Here is a 13,831-nt window from a genome sequence, read left to right as displayed (position 1 = left end):
TGTTGGCCATGGGTGGTCATCTGACCATAGGCAAAACAACTTAACCTTATACTAATTTACATATCCCATCTCCAAAGAATATTACTAGTACCTACTTTAAAAGGATTTCTGTGTGCATAATGCAAAATACTCTATGTAAAACTCCTTAAAGTGACTTCCCTCCTTTCCTCCCTTCTCCCCTCTTCTGTCTCATTATTACAATGTGTCCCCTAGTAGTTGTTTCCACTCTTACTCTTGATGCTGTCAACATTTGTGGCACAATTTGCACCAGGTTTATTGGGAATATTGGTTGTTGCTTTGCTTATTATGCTATTTCATGAAATATGTTCATTTGGAAGTAAAAAATCAAAAACAAATTGAGAGTATAAGAAACTCCCTCATTGTCTCTCATTCTCTCTACTCAGGATGTTTCTAGATGAAATTGAAGAAGAGGAAGAGAGTCTTTGTGCTATCTGCTGGAATTGGGTCTCAAAAACAATCATTGTTGATTGTGGACATCCTGCTTGCTTGTCTTGTCTCAGCCGAAAAACCTTTCTACCTTTCTGTTGCACCATGTGCTGGGAATTCTCCAGGCTGAGAACTCTTCAGGCTGCCATTGCCATGCACCCTGATGGAGAAGGTGGTGTGTGTGAGATGCACAGGGAAGACCAGAAGCTGTTCTGTGAGAGTGACAAAATGCTACTCTGTGTGACCTGCTCTGAATCAGAGGATCATGAGGATCACATACATTGGCCCATTGCAGTGGCTGCTCTGGGATATAGGGTGAGTCATGGAAGGGTCAATGTAAATCCTCCAAGTGGCTTGAGTTGTTCATTTTGTAGTGGCCCCTCCATGCCATTTTGATTGCCGCTTCTTTAATCTTTCCCTTGGAACTATCCCCTGAGAACACAGATGTCCATTGAAGGTTAGATAGATGCTCTTCTTCCTGCTGTGACTTTCCCCTATAAATCATTTAAACAGTATTAGCTTTCAGAGTTCATGAGTTCCTCAACCCTTCATGGTTTGTTTGTTTTTTTTTTTTTTTTTTGCCTTATGCCTCTTGATAATGCTTAGTTATGTTTCTCCTACAGAAGATGATCAGAAAGGATATGAAATTCTTGAACTATCATGTGAAAATAGTTCAGGAACTACAAATTCAAGAGAAGGACAGACCCATGGTATGGGCTTTGGTGTGGACTGTAAGTATCTGATTCTGTCTGTTTAAATATGTTGCATATATTTAAATAATAAAAAACTATATTAAATACCTCCTATTTGTCAGACACTTTGCTGAGTGTTAGAATGCAAAAAGAAACAAAATATAGTCTCTGCCTTCAGGGAGTTTACAATTTGATGGGGGGAAATGCATTGCAAATGAATATATACAAAGCAAGCTATATAGAGGATAAATAGAAACTAATTAACAGAGAGGAAGCATGAGAGGCAGCTAAGTGACTCAGTGGATAAAGCACCAGCCCTGGATTCAAGAGGACCTGAGTTCAAAGCCGGCCTCAGACATTTGACACTTAATAGCTGTGTGACCCAAATCCTCATTGCCCTGCAAAGATGGGGGGGGGGGAAGGGAGGGAGGGAGAGAGGGAGAGAGGGAGAGAGAGAGAGAGAGAGAGAGAGAGAGAGAGAGAGAGAGAGAGAGAGAGAGAGAGAGAGAGAGAGAGAGAGAGAAGCATGAGAACCAAGAGGAGTTGAACATTTTTCAGGAAAAGATGAAGTTTTAGTTGGACTTAAAAGAAGTCATGGAGGTCAGCAGGTGAAGCAGAGGGAGAGCATTCCAGGCTAGGGAGAATAGCCAGAGAAAAGGACTGGAGCCAACAAATGGAGTGTTTTGCTCATGGAACATTCAATCTCTGATGGATTCATAAGAAACTTTTCATTATTAACCATAATTGGCAAGTGAGGAAACTATGGTTCATAAATATTGTGTCACTTGCCCTTTGTCTTATCACTACTGCGTAGAGAAACTTTGTTTGAATCCAACCAATGTCTCTTAACTTGCAATTCAACAATGTATGGTTATTTTTTGTTTTTTGCAGGGCAATGAGGGTTAAGGGACTTGCCCAGGGTCACACAGATAGTAAGTGTCAAGTGTCTGAGGCCATATTTGAACTCAGGTCCTCCTGAATCCAGGGCTGGTGCTTTATCCACTGCACCACCTAGCTGCCCCTAACAATGTATGTTAAGCTGTTGTAGCTGGCTTTTATCTCTGCCTTGCTGCTTCAGTTTTAGGACAGTCTTTAGACACTGAGAAACCGAGTTTGGAAAAAAAAATACATGCAGGTGAGACTTTCCTATGGAATTCAAATGGCAAGTGGCAAACCTTAAATTAGAATGGGCAGAAGACAACTCTTATTTTTAATTTTTTTACTAACATTTAATGTGCTTTAATGATAAATACTTACTGTCTAAACTGGTACAGTTGCCATTAATTTATAAGTAGCAATATTTTAGAAAACCCAGTCTGGCCCTCAATAATTTAGCTAAAAATAGACCCCAATAATTTTAATAACAAATTCTTTGATCTTCTGAAGTATCATTCCAAACCATTTAATCTTTTATGTAGAAGCTGCTAAATCTTGTATGATCTTCTGTGGCTCCATGATATCTGAATTATTTCTGGCTGCTTGCAATATTTTCTCCTTGACCTGGAAACTCTGTAATTTGGCTGTAATGTTTCTCAGAGCTTTCATTTTGAGATTTCTTTAAGAAGGTGATTGGTGGATTGTTTTAATTTCTATTTTATATTCCATTTCTAGGATATTTGGGCAATTTTCCTCGATAATTTCTTGAAATGTGGAAGTCAACTCTTTTAGCATAAGAAAGGTAGAGGTTAAAAAAAGACAAGTTGAAGTAGGCTATTTGATTGTCTTAAGAACTCCAAAAAGTTAGGGTTGGAAAAGCCCATTCACAATTCTGTCCATACACACACACACACACACACACACACACACACACACACACATACATACACATATATGTATGAATATATGCATATCTCATCTCTATATCTTTATCTCTATCTACACGCACACATATAGTCATTGATAATTTTAGAGTAGAAATGTGAAGCCAGTAAGGTTTTCCAAGGTCACACAGCTGACTGTGAGTAGAATCCTATGCTCTTGACTCCTACCTAATTCAATGTTTTCTACATTTTTACCATATTGAGCAGGCAGGGATGGGATGAGACCATGAGGTAGTCTTGTGTATATCATCAGAATTAATATCCTTCTTTACAGGATCATAAAGTTATATCAAGAAAAATCTTTAAGGAAAAAATACAGGTAATATGGGAATACCTGAAGAAGGAGAAGACTGAGACAACAGATGTAGAAGAACTCATAATGGGGACGGGCAACGAGAAGTTCATAAAGCTCTATCAGAGGCTGAAGGAGATGGAAGCTGAACAGGAACAAGACATAATGGACCAAAAGAAAGAGTGGGAGGACATGATGTCCAGACAGAGCATAATTTTAATAGACAAAATCAGAGAGCTAGAGGAAAAGAGTCAGAAATCAAATGTGGAACTACTACAGGTGAGATTAGTGAATCCTTATCAAGGCCAGTTGTATTTGAGGACAGAAAATTGATGAAATCTTTCATTGCTTTTTCCTATTTTTTTTTTGGAGGCAATTAGGGTTAAGTGACTTGCCCAGGATCACACAACTAGTAAATGCTTGAAGTTGGATCTGAACTCAGATCATTCTGACTTCAGGGCTGGTGCTCTCTATCCATTGTGCCACCTAGCTGCTCCTGTCAGATTTTCTTTAGAGATCAGGTTGTCTTCTCTTGTTTGTGACTTGTGCTTCCTGGGAAGAAAGGGACAGCAGTCACTCCTGAATAATGAACTGTTTGCCTACAGACTTTGACGTAGAATGATGGGGAGGGGGTTTGTGTGGTGATGTTGGGTACAATGGCTTCATACAAAGGAATCCTGACCCATCAGCTTGCCTTTAATCACAAATAAGACAGCAATGGCTGTAGTGAGAAGCACTAAACTCAATCAAACATTTGTTTAAATTCCTACTATATACCAGACACTTTGCTTAGAGGTCAAATGCTGGAAGTATTCAGATTCCTATGGAATTGGCTCTAGCAGAACCCCATTCATTTTTGAGGTTTTAATGATTATCAATAGTTCTCTGATTTTTTCCCCATTGTGATAGAGTGCATCTCAATGGTTCATAAATATGTGGAGACATGGAGACTTCATGCTTGATGACCTTTTTTGCTAGCAAAATACTGGGACTGCCCAGGCAACTCCTCAAATCTAAGAAAGCTGTATCCAAAATCTAATTTTCACAAGTTGAGATTTAGTAAGAAAGAGAGAGGAAGGGAGAAGGAGGAGAAAAAGGGAGGGAAAAAGAAAAGGAGAAAAGAGTAATGAAAACTATCTAGGGCTGGGCAAGGGGGGGGGAGGGGGAAAGGGATTCTATGAGCTTATATGTGATCTTGCAGAGATCCTTAGTAGAATCAATTTCTGAACTTCACTGAACTTATTCTTTTGTTTCCCCAGGTAAGAGATACATTTGAAAGGTATGTAACTATCTAGATGGTTGATAATTACAGAAGTCTGAGGCATGGGGCCATGGGATTGGAGAGGAATGTGTTTGTGTGTTTGATCACAACAGATTCAGGAAGTATGGCTTTTAGTATCATGATAACCAATGCTTTTTGTTTTTTTTTATTGTAGGAATTACATAGGTACAAATTTGGAGCCTTTCATTCCTCATGTAGATACTTTTTATCTTAATGTGGCAACTGAATTTCTAAAATTCTTTCATGGTAAGTATCAGCCTTTTGACTATGGCTCTCTATTGGAGCTTTCTTCACAACAGTACCAGGAGGTCAACAAGCTACCTGTTTCAAGTGTGGTCTTGAATAGCACTGCTTAGAAAACTCTGAATTGCTTGTGTCCTCACCTTGTGAAAGCCTCCTAGCTTACATAGGATCATTTTATTGGACTATTCTAGAACAGTTCTCCTGACCAAGGTAGACTGTTGAAACCTAGCCTTTAACATGTGAGCAGAAACCATGTGAGGGGAAGAAGTAAACTCAAGCATATTTACTGAGACTTCTGTCCTACTAATGCTCTCTTACTGCATTAGATTACTCAGGCCTCTAATTGTGCAGGCCTGTAGCTTCACTGGGCTCCATTTTTGCTCAGAGGCAGACGTAAGTCCTGTAGGAACAGAGATCTGTTTCTGTGGTGAGCTGGGGGCGTAGGATAGCTCAGCATGTTGCTTGGCATAGAGTAAATGTTTAATTGGGGCTTTTTCATTCATTTATGAAGAGTTGAAGAAAACTGGAAATGAGACTGAGGAGGGATTTCTTAGGGGCCCAGGAAGATGAAGATTTTGTTAAGGAGTCATCATGTTCTTCCTAAAATACGCAAGATCAAGAAGACGACCAGGCCATCTTAAGATAGAGCAGTTTCAGATGAAATAACTCCCTGGGTTGGAAGTATAAGCAAATTGTACTACTCAGGGCAACTTCTGTGTGCCTTTAAAAACTCATTTCCATTTATTGCTAAATTCCCTCATCTCTGCCTGGGGGTGTTAGGTTGGGTAGAAGGACTTTTCCTAATTCTATAAGATCCTTTCCATATCTGTTATCTTTTGGAAGTGAAATCACAATCAAAAGTCAGAGACTGGCACAATAGTATAAATTGCTCCTTTCCTATTGGAGCTGTTGTCTGTGCATTTGCCATAAGGAGGAAAGAGATAATGGCTTTGTTTGATACTTAGACACTGAAGCCCTTAGGGACTGAGGAGATTCTTCAGAAAGGTATATGTTATGATGGAGCATTCACTTGCACCTTAAAGACTGATTGCTTCAGTTAACAAATAGACCAATAAGGACAACATTTTCTTCCAAACTTTCTTCTTGGTGGGATTAACTGAAAGACTGAAGGAATTTGGGGAAGTAGAGGCTGGGGACCTTGTCTGTCCAATTACTTTGAGATAGACAGAAAACTTGACTTCTATAGCATTTGCTAATTATACTCTTTCCTTAATTAACTGCCAGTTATTTAGCCCCATGATAGCTTTTATTTAACAAGGAGAGTTTTTATTCTTTGCCCAGACTAGAATAGCTGGAGAAATCTAGGCCAGACATCTTAAAGCCCAGGAAAGTAATTTTTGGCTAAAAAGGCAAGGAGTTATTTACCTGTAAGCAAATATAGGATTTGGAGGTCTATTAGAGTAAAAAGGAAATGCCTGAAAGAAAGGTCCAGTTTTCAGCTAGAAAATTATACTGTCTCCTTTCATAACCATAGCATGTATACAGACTGTTCTTCTGGTCATCCTAAATTTCCTGAAGACAGGGAAGAAATCAGTAGACAGCCTATGTAAGGCCTTCCTGACATCTAAGACATTGTAATTCTATTGTTTTGGACTGAAACTTTGTTTTTCTCCATAGCATCTGGACTGTCACAGACTTGCAATTCCTACAACTTTTCTAAAGAAAAAAAGAGCACTGTTACATTTGTACCTGACTCCTCAGGAAAGAAATATGCTATTTACACCACTGGGAATCTTCAAGTCGACTCCATTAGGATAACAGCCTTCTTACTGAGGACTTCATCTCAGGATAGAGTTCTTGAAGAAGTACATACAAGAAAAATCACCAGTTTTTGGGCATCCACTTTTGAGGGATAAATAAATCATCTTCTAATATTCTTTTTCTCCATTATAAATGCAGTATATACAAATGCCAGTGAACACAGTTTGGAGTACTTCTGGATGGTTCTGAAAATATTTTATCTCATAATTTTTTGCATTTTATCAAATACTCATGTTAATCCCATTCAGTCATTGAGTGAAAAATCTAGAGCAAGAATTCTTTAATCTTGCGTTTATAGACCCATCCCCACTCCACAAAAAAGTTCAGTATATAGATATTAGGGATGTGAACTTTAAAAAATAACATTTTAGGGGGCAGCTAGGTGGCGCAGTGGATAAAGCACCAGCCCTGGAGTCAGGAGTACCTGAGTTCAAATATGGCCTCAGACACTTGACACTTACTAGCTGTGTGACCCTGGGCAAGTCACTTAACCCCAATTGCCTCACTAAAAAAACCCCAAAAAACATTTTAATTTCAAAATGATATGTTTCATTCTTATAATTGAATCTACTTACATTAATCTGTGAAGGGGTCTTCCAGGGAATCACCAGGTATTCAAAGGACACACACAGTAAATATTAATGGCTGCTCTAAATCCTTAAAATCTGGAAAATATTTGGAAGGTAGTGGAGATTAATAATTAATTTTTAGTATTTATGGGAACTGATTCAATATCAGTTTTGTGTTTGTCCACAATACTTGCTTCATTAAATTATATCTTGGATTATTATATTTGATATGAAAGAGTGCCTTAGTCTTATTAGGGGACCATTGCTGATTTTCTGCAAAGGTCACTTCCCCAATCTCTTACCATTATCAATTGAAAGTTCTTTTCAAAGTAGAAATGACTTGATTATTGGACCTGTTTGAGAATTCATCTTCTTATAGTAATCATCCTGATGTATGTGATTATGGAATATTAATGCCTCCAATTTGACTTTATTTGGTCCCAGTGTAGTAATGTTAGTAGTTAGTCCACTAGGTGACCCTGAGGATAGGGCCTTGGGCTTGGATTCATCAAAGCATGAATTCAAGGCCTTACCTCAGACACTCACTATGTGATTCTGAGCAAGTTATTTAATTTCTGTCAGACTCAGTCTCCTCATCTGTAAAATGGGGATAAAGAGAGATGTGAGATTTAAAATTGGATACAAGAGCATTAAACTCCCTTTTAACCTTTCCCTTATTTATCTCCCAGACCAGTAAGTGGAAGAAGCCTCTGATCTTTAGTTAGAGCTTTTATTGTTTGGGAATTACAAGGTGATGTTGATTAGAGAGAGAAGAAAGTAGAAATACAAACAGTCTTAAATCTAAGCTTAGTCTATATTCCGTATAGAACTCACCAAAAACCCGTATAGAACTCACCAAAAACCCAAGGCCACTTCTGAGGCTGAGAGCCGAGTCAAGCAGGTGCTGTTACGGAGAACCTGGCCGAGTGGAACCCAAGTCAGTGTCTGTGTGTGCTGTACAAGTCATCGGACGAGGAGAGTGGAAAAAGACATCACTTTCGTTCTCTCCTTGCCTTTTAAGCTAGCATCCCGGAAGTGGAGTCCTTAGCAGATGCATGGGCGGCTCATCACAGTCTCCTCTCCAAAAGGGTGGTCCTTTCAGTTATCACTAACCGGCTGTTAAAAAAAAACTTTCATTTTTTTTTTTACCACAGAGATAACCTGTAAAGCATTTTTTAAACCTTAAATCACTGTGTAAATGTTAGAAACTATTAGCTAATATTATTGCCTCCAGATCAGCACTTCAACCTACCATTAGAGATCTGACAACTACTTAAGGCAGCCTTATTTAACAAATGGGAAACCTAAACTTAAAAGCTAAAAGGTCTGAGTCAATATTGTGTAGATTGTATAATCCAGGCTCAATCTCCGGCTCTGATATTCTGCTTTTATATTTCCATGAAGGCAAAGACATTAATCTTCATCCCTTCAACTATGTTGCTCATAAGAGGAAATACAAGTGAGGTGACAAAACTTTGTTTTGAAAATGGAAGTGATATCTCAATACTGCCTACTTCAGAGGATTGTTGTGAAGAAACAGTTATATTGAACCCATAGGTGGGAGCTTAGTATTTGTTTCTGAGATATTAATATGCTAGAGAAATGAAAAGATAAGAGGTTCTCCTTTTATTCAAATTACTAATTCAATGTCAATTTTGAAGAATGATAATTAATTCCTGCACATGTTTATTCTCTATCATTTTTCTTTTTTTGAAGGGCAATGAGACTTAAATGACTTGCCCAGAGTCACACAGCTTGTAAGTGTCAAGTGTCAGACTGGATGTGAACTCAGGTCTTCCTGAATCCAGGACCAGTGCTTTATCCACTGTGCCACCTAGACATGTTTTGTGTTGTCCCAGATTCCTGTTTCCCTCCCCTATGCTCTAGTTTAGATTAGGAACAACACAAGTATCCCAACCAATGTTTTATCTTAAGGGCCCCAAAGAAGGAAAAAAGGTATATGAAGTTCCACCACAACCCTTAATCCCATAGCTCCAAGCTAGAGATGAGATGTCTCTTCTTCATTCACACAAACCAACTCATTGTTCTCTCTTGTCCAATCTCTGCTATAAAGAATCTAATCTAACTACTGTTTAATGATCCCATGATGAACATTTTTTCCCTCAGTCAATTCTCCTTTACTTAAAGTTTTGAGTTCCAAATTGTATTACTTCTTCCCCCTCTCCCCCTTACTCCCTGAGGCTGTAAGGAATCAGGTATAGGTGACACATGTGCAATTATATAAAACATTTCCATATTAGTCATTTTCTGTGAAAAAACTTGAATAAAATACAAAAAATGAAAGTGAAAAATAGCATGCTTCAGTCTGTGTTACATCAATATTAGTTCTTTCTTTGGATATGGATAGTATGCTTATTAAGTAGTCCTTTGGGACCATTTTGGATCATTGTATTACGGAGAATAGTTAAATAATTCATAGTTATTCATCAAACTATTGCTGTCACTGTGTACAATGTTGTCTTGGTTCTGCTCACTTCACTATACATCTGTTCATACAAGTTTTTCCAGGTCTTTCTGAAATGATTAGCAAAATCCTTCCTCTTTTTTTCTCTTTGTTAGAGAATAATTGAATGGGCATTATCATATAATTTGATAAACATTTAGTAGAGACCTTACTAAGTAAAACAAAGAGATTAATGACCTAAAAACTTCCAAGCATAGGTAGAAAATATGTCTAGAATTCAGATTTTCTAAGTTGAGGTTTAGGGAAATAAGGAAAAGGAGAGCAAAGAAAGAAAGTGAAAGGACCCTTTTGAGAGATGTTGTGGGTTTTTGAGAGTGATGTCATGATTAAGCCTTAGGAAAAATTATTCATAAACTAGACTGACTTTGTTCTTTTCCCCTCTAGGATGTGTCAGACACATTGGAAAGGTTCTATCAAGATAATAAATAATTACAGAACTCAGATTGGGCCATATGGGCAAAGAGATTATGGAAGAATGAGATTGTGGCTTTGCTCAAAACAGTGCAGGAAATAGAACTTTTAGTTCCATCAGGGGCAAAACGTGTGCTAAGGAATATACCTGATGTCTGTTTTCCATAAGAATTTGGTACGACAGTATTTGGAACTTTTCCATCTGAGGGTATATATCTATTATCTCACAAATATATTTTAGAACCTCTGAATAGTAAGTCATCTGATTGGCCATGAAATTTTATTTCCTCATAAGTCCTAAGAAGCAAACAACCTGCTAATTGGAAGTTTCTGCTTTTGGAACCCTGATACCCTTGTGTTCTCACCTTTCAAATGATTGTTTTGATCAAGCATTTATAGGTTCATTTTCTTGGAGTATGCCAGAAGATGTAAAGAATGTGCCTGGCTCAGACAGAGGGGTGAGACCCAGTATTTCAGGTCTTCAAAGTCTTCAAATAAAATGAGTGAGTAAAGAAAACTTAAAGGAGATTCATTGAAAACTCTGTGCTGCTGATGAAGCCTAGTTGCATGATATTATTTAGGCCTCTCTTTGGGTAGTTTAACTGAACTTCCGGTTTCCTTGGAGGCAGAAACAGAGCCTGTAGGCACACACATAGGTTTGCTTCAATGGAAATAGAGGCAGTAGAAGATTAGAGCATGTTGCTTGGCATGTAGTGTGTGTGTGTGTGTGTGTGTTTATTCCAAAAGAGGCATCATGTGCCTCCCCTCAAAAATATGCAAGATGTAAAAGAAGACCCAGGCACCTGAGAATATGATAATCCCAGGGAAATCCTGGACTGGGAGTGTTAACCATTCTTGTATTCCTGGAGCTTTCTAGTAACTGGAGCTGTGACCTTAGAAAACTCACTTGATTTGGGTTTGGGTCCCTTCATCTGTTATAAGGATGGATGGGAGAAGGGTATTGTATTATAGGACTTCTCCAAGATATCTTACAGATCTATAATATCACTATATTCCTGGGAAGTTAAATAAAAAGCAAGGAATGTGAGACTCCCACTCCCATAAAAATGGTTCCTTTTTTGTAGGTGCTGCTGTCTGTGAATTTGACATGAGATGGGATGAGATGTTTTTCTTTGATATTCAGATATTGACAGCCCTAAGAACTGAAATGATACCTCAGAAAGCTCTTCGTGTCTTAGTCTCATTGTGCTGTCTAAAATCTTTGTCATGTGTCTAGTTTTGTTTGTAGAAAATGCAGCCAGTGATAAAGACTGCTTTAAAAAGCTACAGCCAAAGAGTTTAGAATCCTGGGGTAGATTAATGAAGTTTTATACTTGAAAGAGTTATCCCAGCTTTCTGTAGTCTGATGCTAGGCTTTCCATAGATTTTTGAGGTTTTTAGGTTAAGATGAAACATCTTTCTCCCTTTTCTTTTTTTTCTTTTTAAAATTTTTTTTTATTTTTTAGTGAGGCAATTGGGGTTAAGTGACTTGCCCAGGGTCACACAGCTAGTAAGTGTTAAGTGTCTGAGGCCAGATTTGAACTCAGGTACTCCTGACTCCAGGGCCGGTGCTCTATCCACTGCGCCACCTAGCTGCCCCCCTTTCTCCCTTTCTAAAGGGAACAACTTAGAATTGTGAAAAAAGATCTGAGGATGGTTGATTCCATTGAGATAAGCAGACTTTGAGGGAAGTGCTAAATAAGGAACATACTCCCTTTTCTTTGTCCTATCTGATAAAGAACTTTGCAGAAGCTTAACAAGTACTAAAATATCTTAGTGACTTTTGGAATACCACTCTTTAGAATGTGTATTAAGGTAGTACAAAAATATAACTCTGTATAAGTTATAAGGAAGACATTGGTTGGGATACTTGTGTTGTTCCTAATCTAAACTAGATTGATAGATATATTGTTTGTTTTGTCAGGGAGGTAATCAAGTGTTCTGAAGTAGTAACTTATATTGTTAACTAAGCTATTTGAAGTTACATAATTTGGAATTCCTGAGGTCCCAAGCCAATCCTCCAGGTCGGTACCTTTGTTTGTGGAGGTGTGTTTTTGGGGTTTACCGTCATAAGGTGAATCTGGGGACAAATTTGGCCTTTTCTGCATGTGTCTCTTTCTGTTTCCCATGGCTAGTTTCAAAACATAATCATTTTTCTTTTATTTCTGGTCTAAATTTCTATAAGCTGTCATTTACTTTATTGTTATTTGACCTGACCCTTTATGGTCCCGATATGGGTACTGATTTCTGTGGGTAAGAGAACCTAGCATTTTGACTTGTAAGTTATCCATTAACTGGAAACTGAATCCCTTTTAGAGCTATTATCTTAATTAGAGTTTGGGTCTTGGGTTTTTCTATTAACCCCCTTTTCACCTCTTACATCACTATGTAATTTCAAATAGCTTAGTTAATAACATAAGTTACTACTTTAGAACACTTGATTAGCAGACTAACAGCTTCCTAATCCATCCATTCCCTTTTTTAACAGTAACCAAACTATACACTATAAGAAAACTTATAAACTTAGTACCATAAAATAATATTAAGAATTTTTAGAGCTCCAGATTTCTTTAGAGTCTCTGAGAAGCTACTGCAGCCAGGTCCCTCAGACCATGACTCAACTAGGATGGGGGTTGCCGTTCCTGGGCCTCATGGCCATGGCTGAAGGGTGTCCGGATCATATGCTCAATGTCTACATGAAGTCTAAGCACCACAAGTTAAAGCCTGGCTGAGAAAATAACCTTCATTACCAGTGTAGCCCATGGAAGAAGAAAGCCTGCTGCACAGCAAACACCAGCGTTGCCGCCCATGAAAACCCCTCCTCCCTGTCCCGCTTCAACTATAAACATTGTGGGATGATGACCCCAGCCTGCAGATGCCACTTTATCCAGGACACATGTCTCTATCAGTGCTCCCCCAACCTAGGACCCTGGATCCGGCCGGCATCCTCAAGTATGAGGAAGGAACGGATCCTGAATGTTCCCCTGTGCAAGGAGGATTGTATCCAATGGTGGAAGGACTGCCAAACTTCCTATACCTGCAGAGATAACTGGAACACAGGTTGGAATCAGACTTCAGGGATTAACGAGTGCCCAGCTAATGCTGCCTGGCACCCTTTCCCATTTTACTTCCCAACACCAGCCTCCCTATGTGAGAACATTTTTAGTCATTCTTACAAAGTAAGCTCTTTTAGCCGAGGCAGTGGCAAATGTATCTAGATGTGGTTTGACCCAGCCTCAGGAAACCCCAATGAAGCTGTGGCTAAATACTATGCTTTTGGCTCTGCCCCAGGCATCTTCAGTTGAAAGGCCAGTTTGCTCTTCTTGATTTTGACACTACTGTTGCTTCTCTGGGCTTAACCCTCATCAGCAAAGAAATCTCACCAATCTACATGTAAAACCATAGCCAAAATTACTCCCAGTGTGAGACCCTTGGACTTGACAGCCTGGCTCTCCTGAAACGCTGGCTTTTCCTCCCAATCTGTATTCTTCCCCCTCACACTTGATGGGAAACCTCCAACCCCCTACACATTGGGTTTCACAGACCCCACACCACTACTGAGTGGGACAGGGAGAGTGAGTGCCTTCCTTTCTCCCCACTTTTAAGTGACTCTAGGTCCAGTCTCCTACCTTTTTCTCTGCATAGCAAAATCCACTCTTCCCTTCTTCCTTCTTTTCTTTAGGGGAAATTAAATATTATTTCTGCCCTCTCTAAAGTGAAATCCTCCTTAATACTACTCCTTTTTTTTTTTTTTTTGGTGAGGCAATTGGGGTTAAGTGACTTGCCCGGAGTCACACAGCTAGTAAGT

At 38.8% G+C, this 13,831-nt stretch overlaps 1 protein-coding gene and 1 pseudogene across 1 annotated transcript; both read left to right on the top strand.

The window, feature by feature from the left end:
* The first annotated feature begins 405 nt into the window (after positions 1–405).
* Positions 406–6,653, top strand: LOC122747952 (tripartite motif-containing protein 43-like). Its single transcript, XM_043993715.1, has 6 exons — positions 406–762; positions 1,071–1,178; positions 3,234–3,530; positions 4,511–4,530; positions 4,688–4,779; positions 6,415–6,653. Exons 1-6 carry the CDS (start codon positions 406–408, stop codon positions 6,651–6,653), a joined length of 1,113 nt encoding a protein of 370 aa, XP_043849650.1.
* A 5,982-nt stretch (positions 6,654–12,635) lies between these two features.
* LOC122750358 lies at positions 12,636–13,328 on the top strand (annotated as a pseudogene).
* Positions 13,329–13,831: the final 503 nt, after the last annotated feature.

This window comes from Dromiciops gliroides, chromosome 3 (assembly GCF_019393635.1).
Source record: "Dromiciops gliroides isolate mDroGli1 chromosome 3, mDroGli1.pri, whole genome shotgun sequence".
NCBI classification, from domain to species: Eukaryota; Metazoa; Chordata; class Mammalia; order Microbiotheria; family Microbiotheriidae; genus Dromiciops; species Dromiciops gliroides.
Note: the sequence above shows the minus strand (reverse complement) of the source record. Positions and strands in the feature narration are given on the sequence as shown.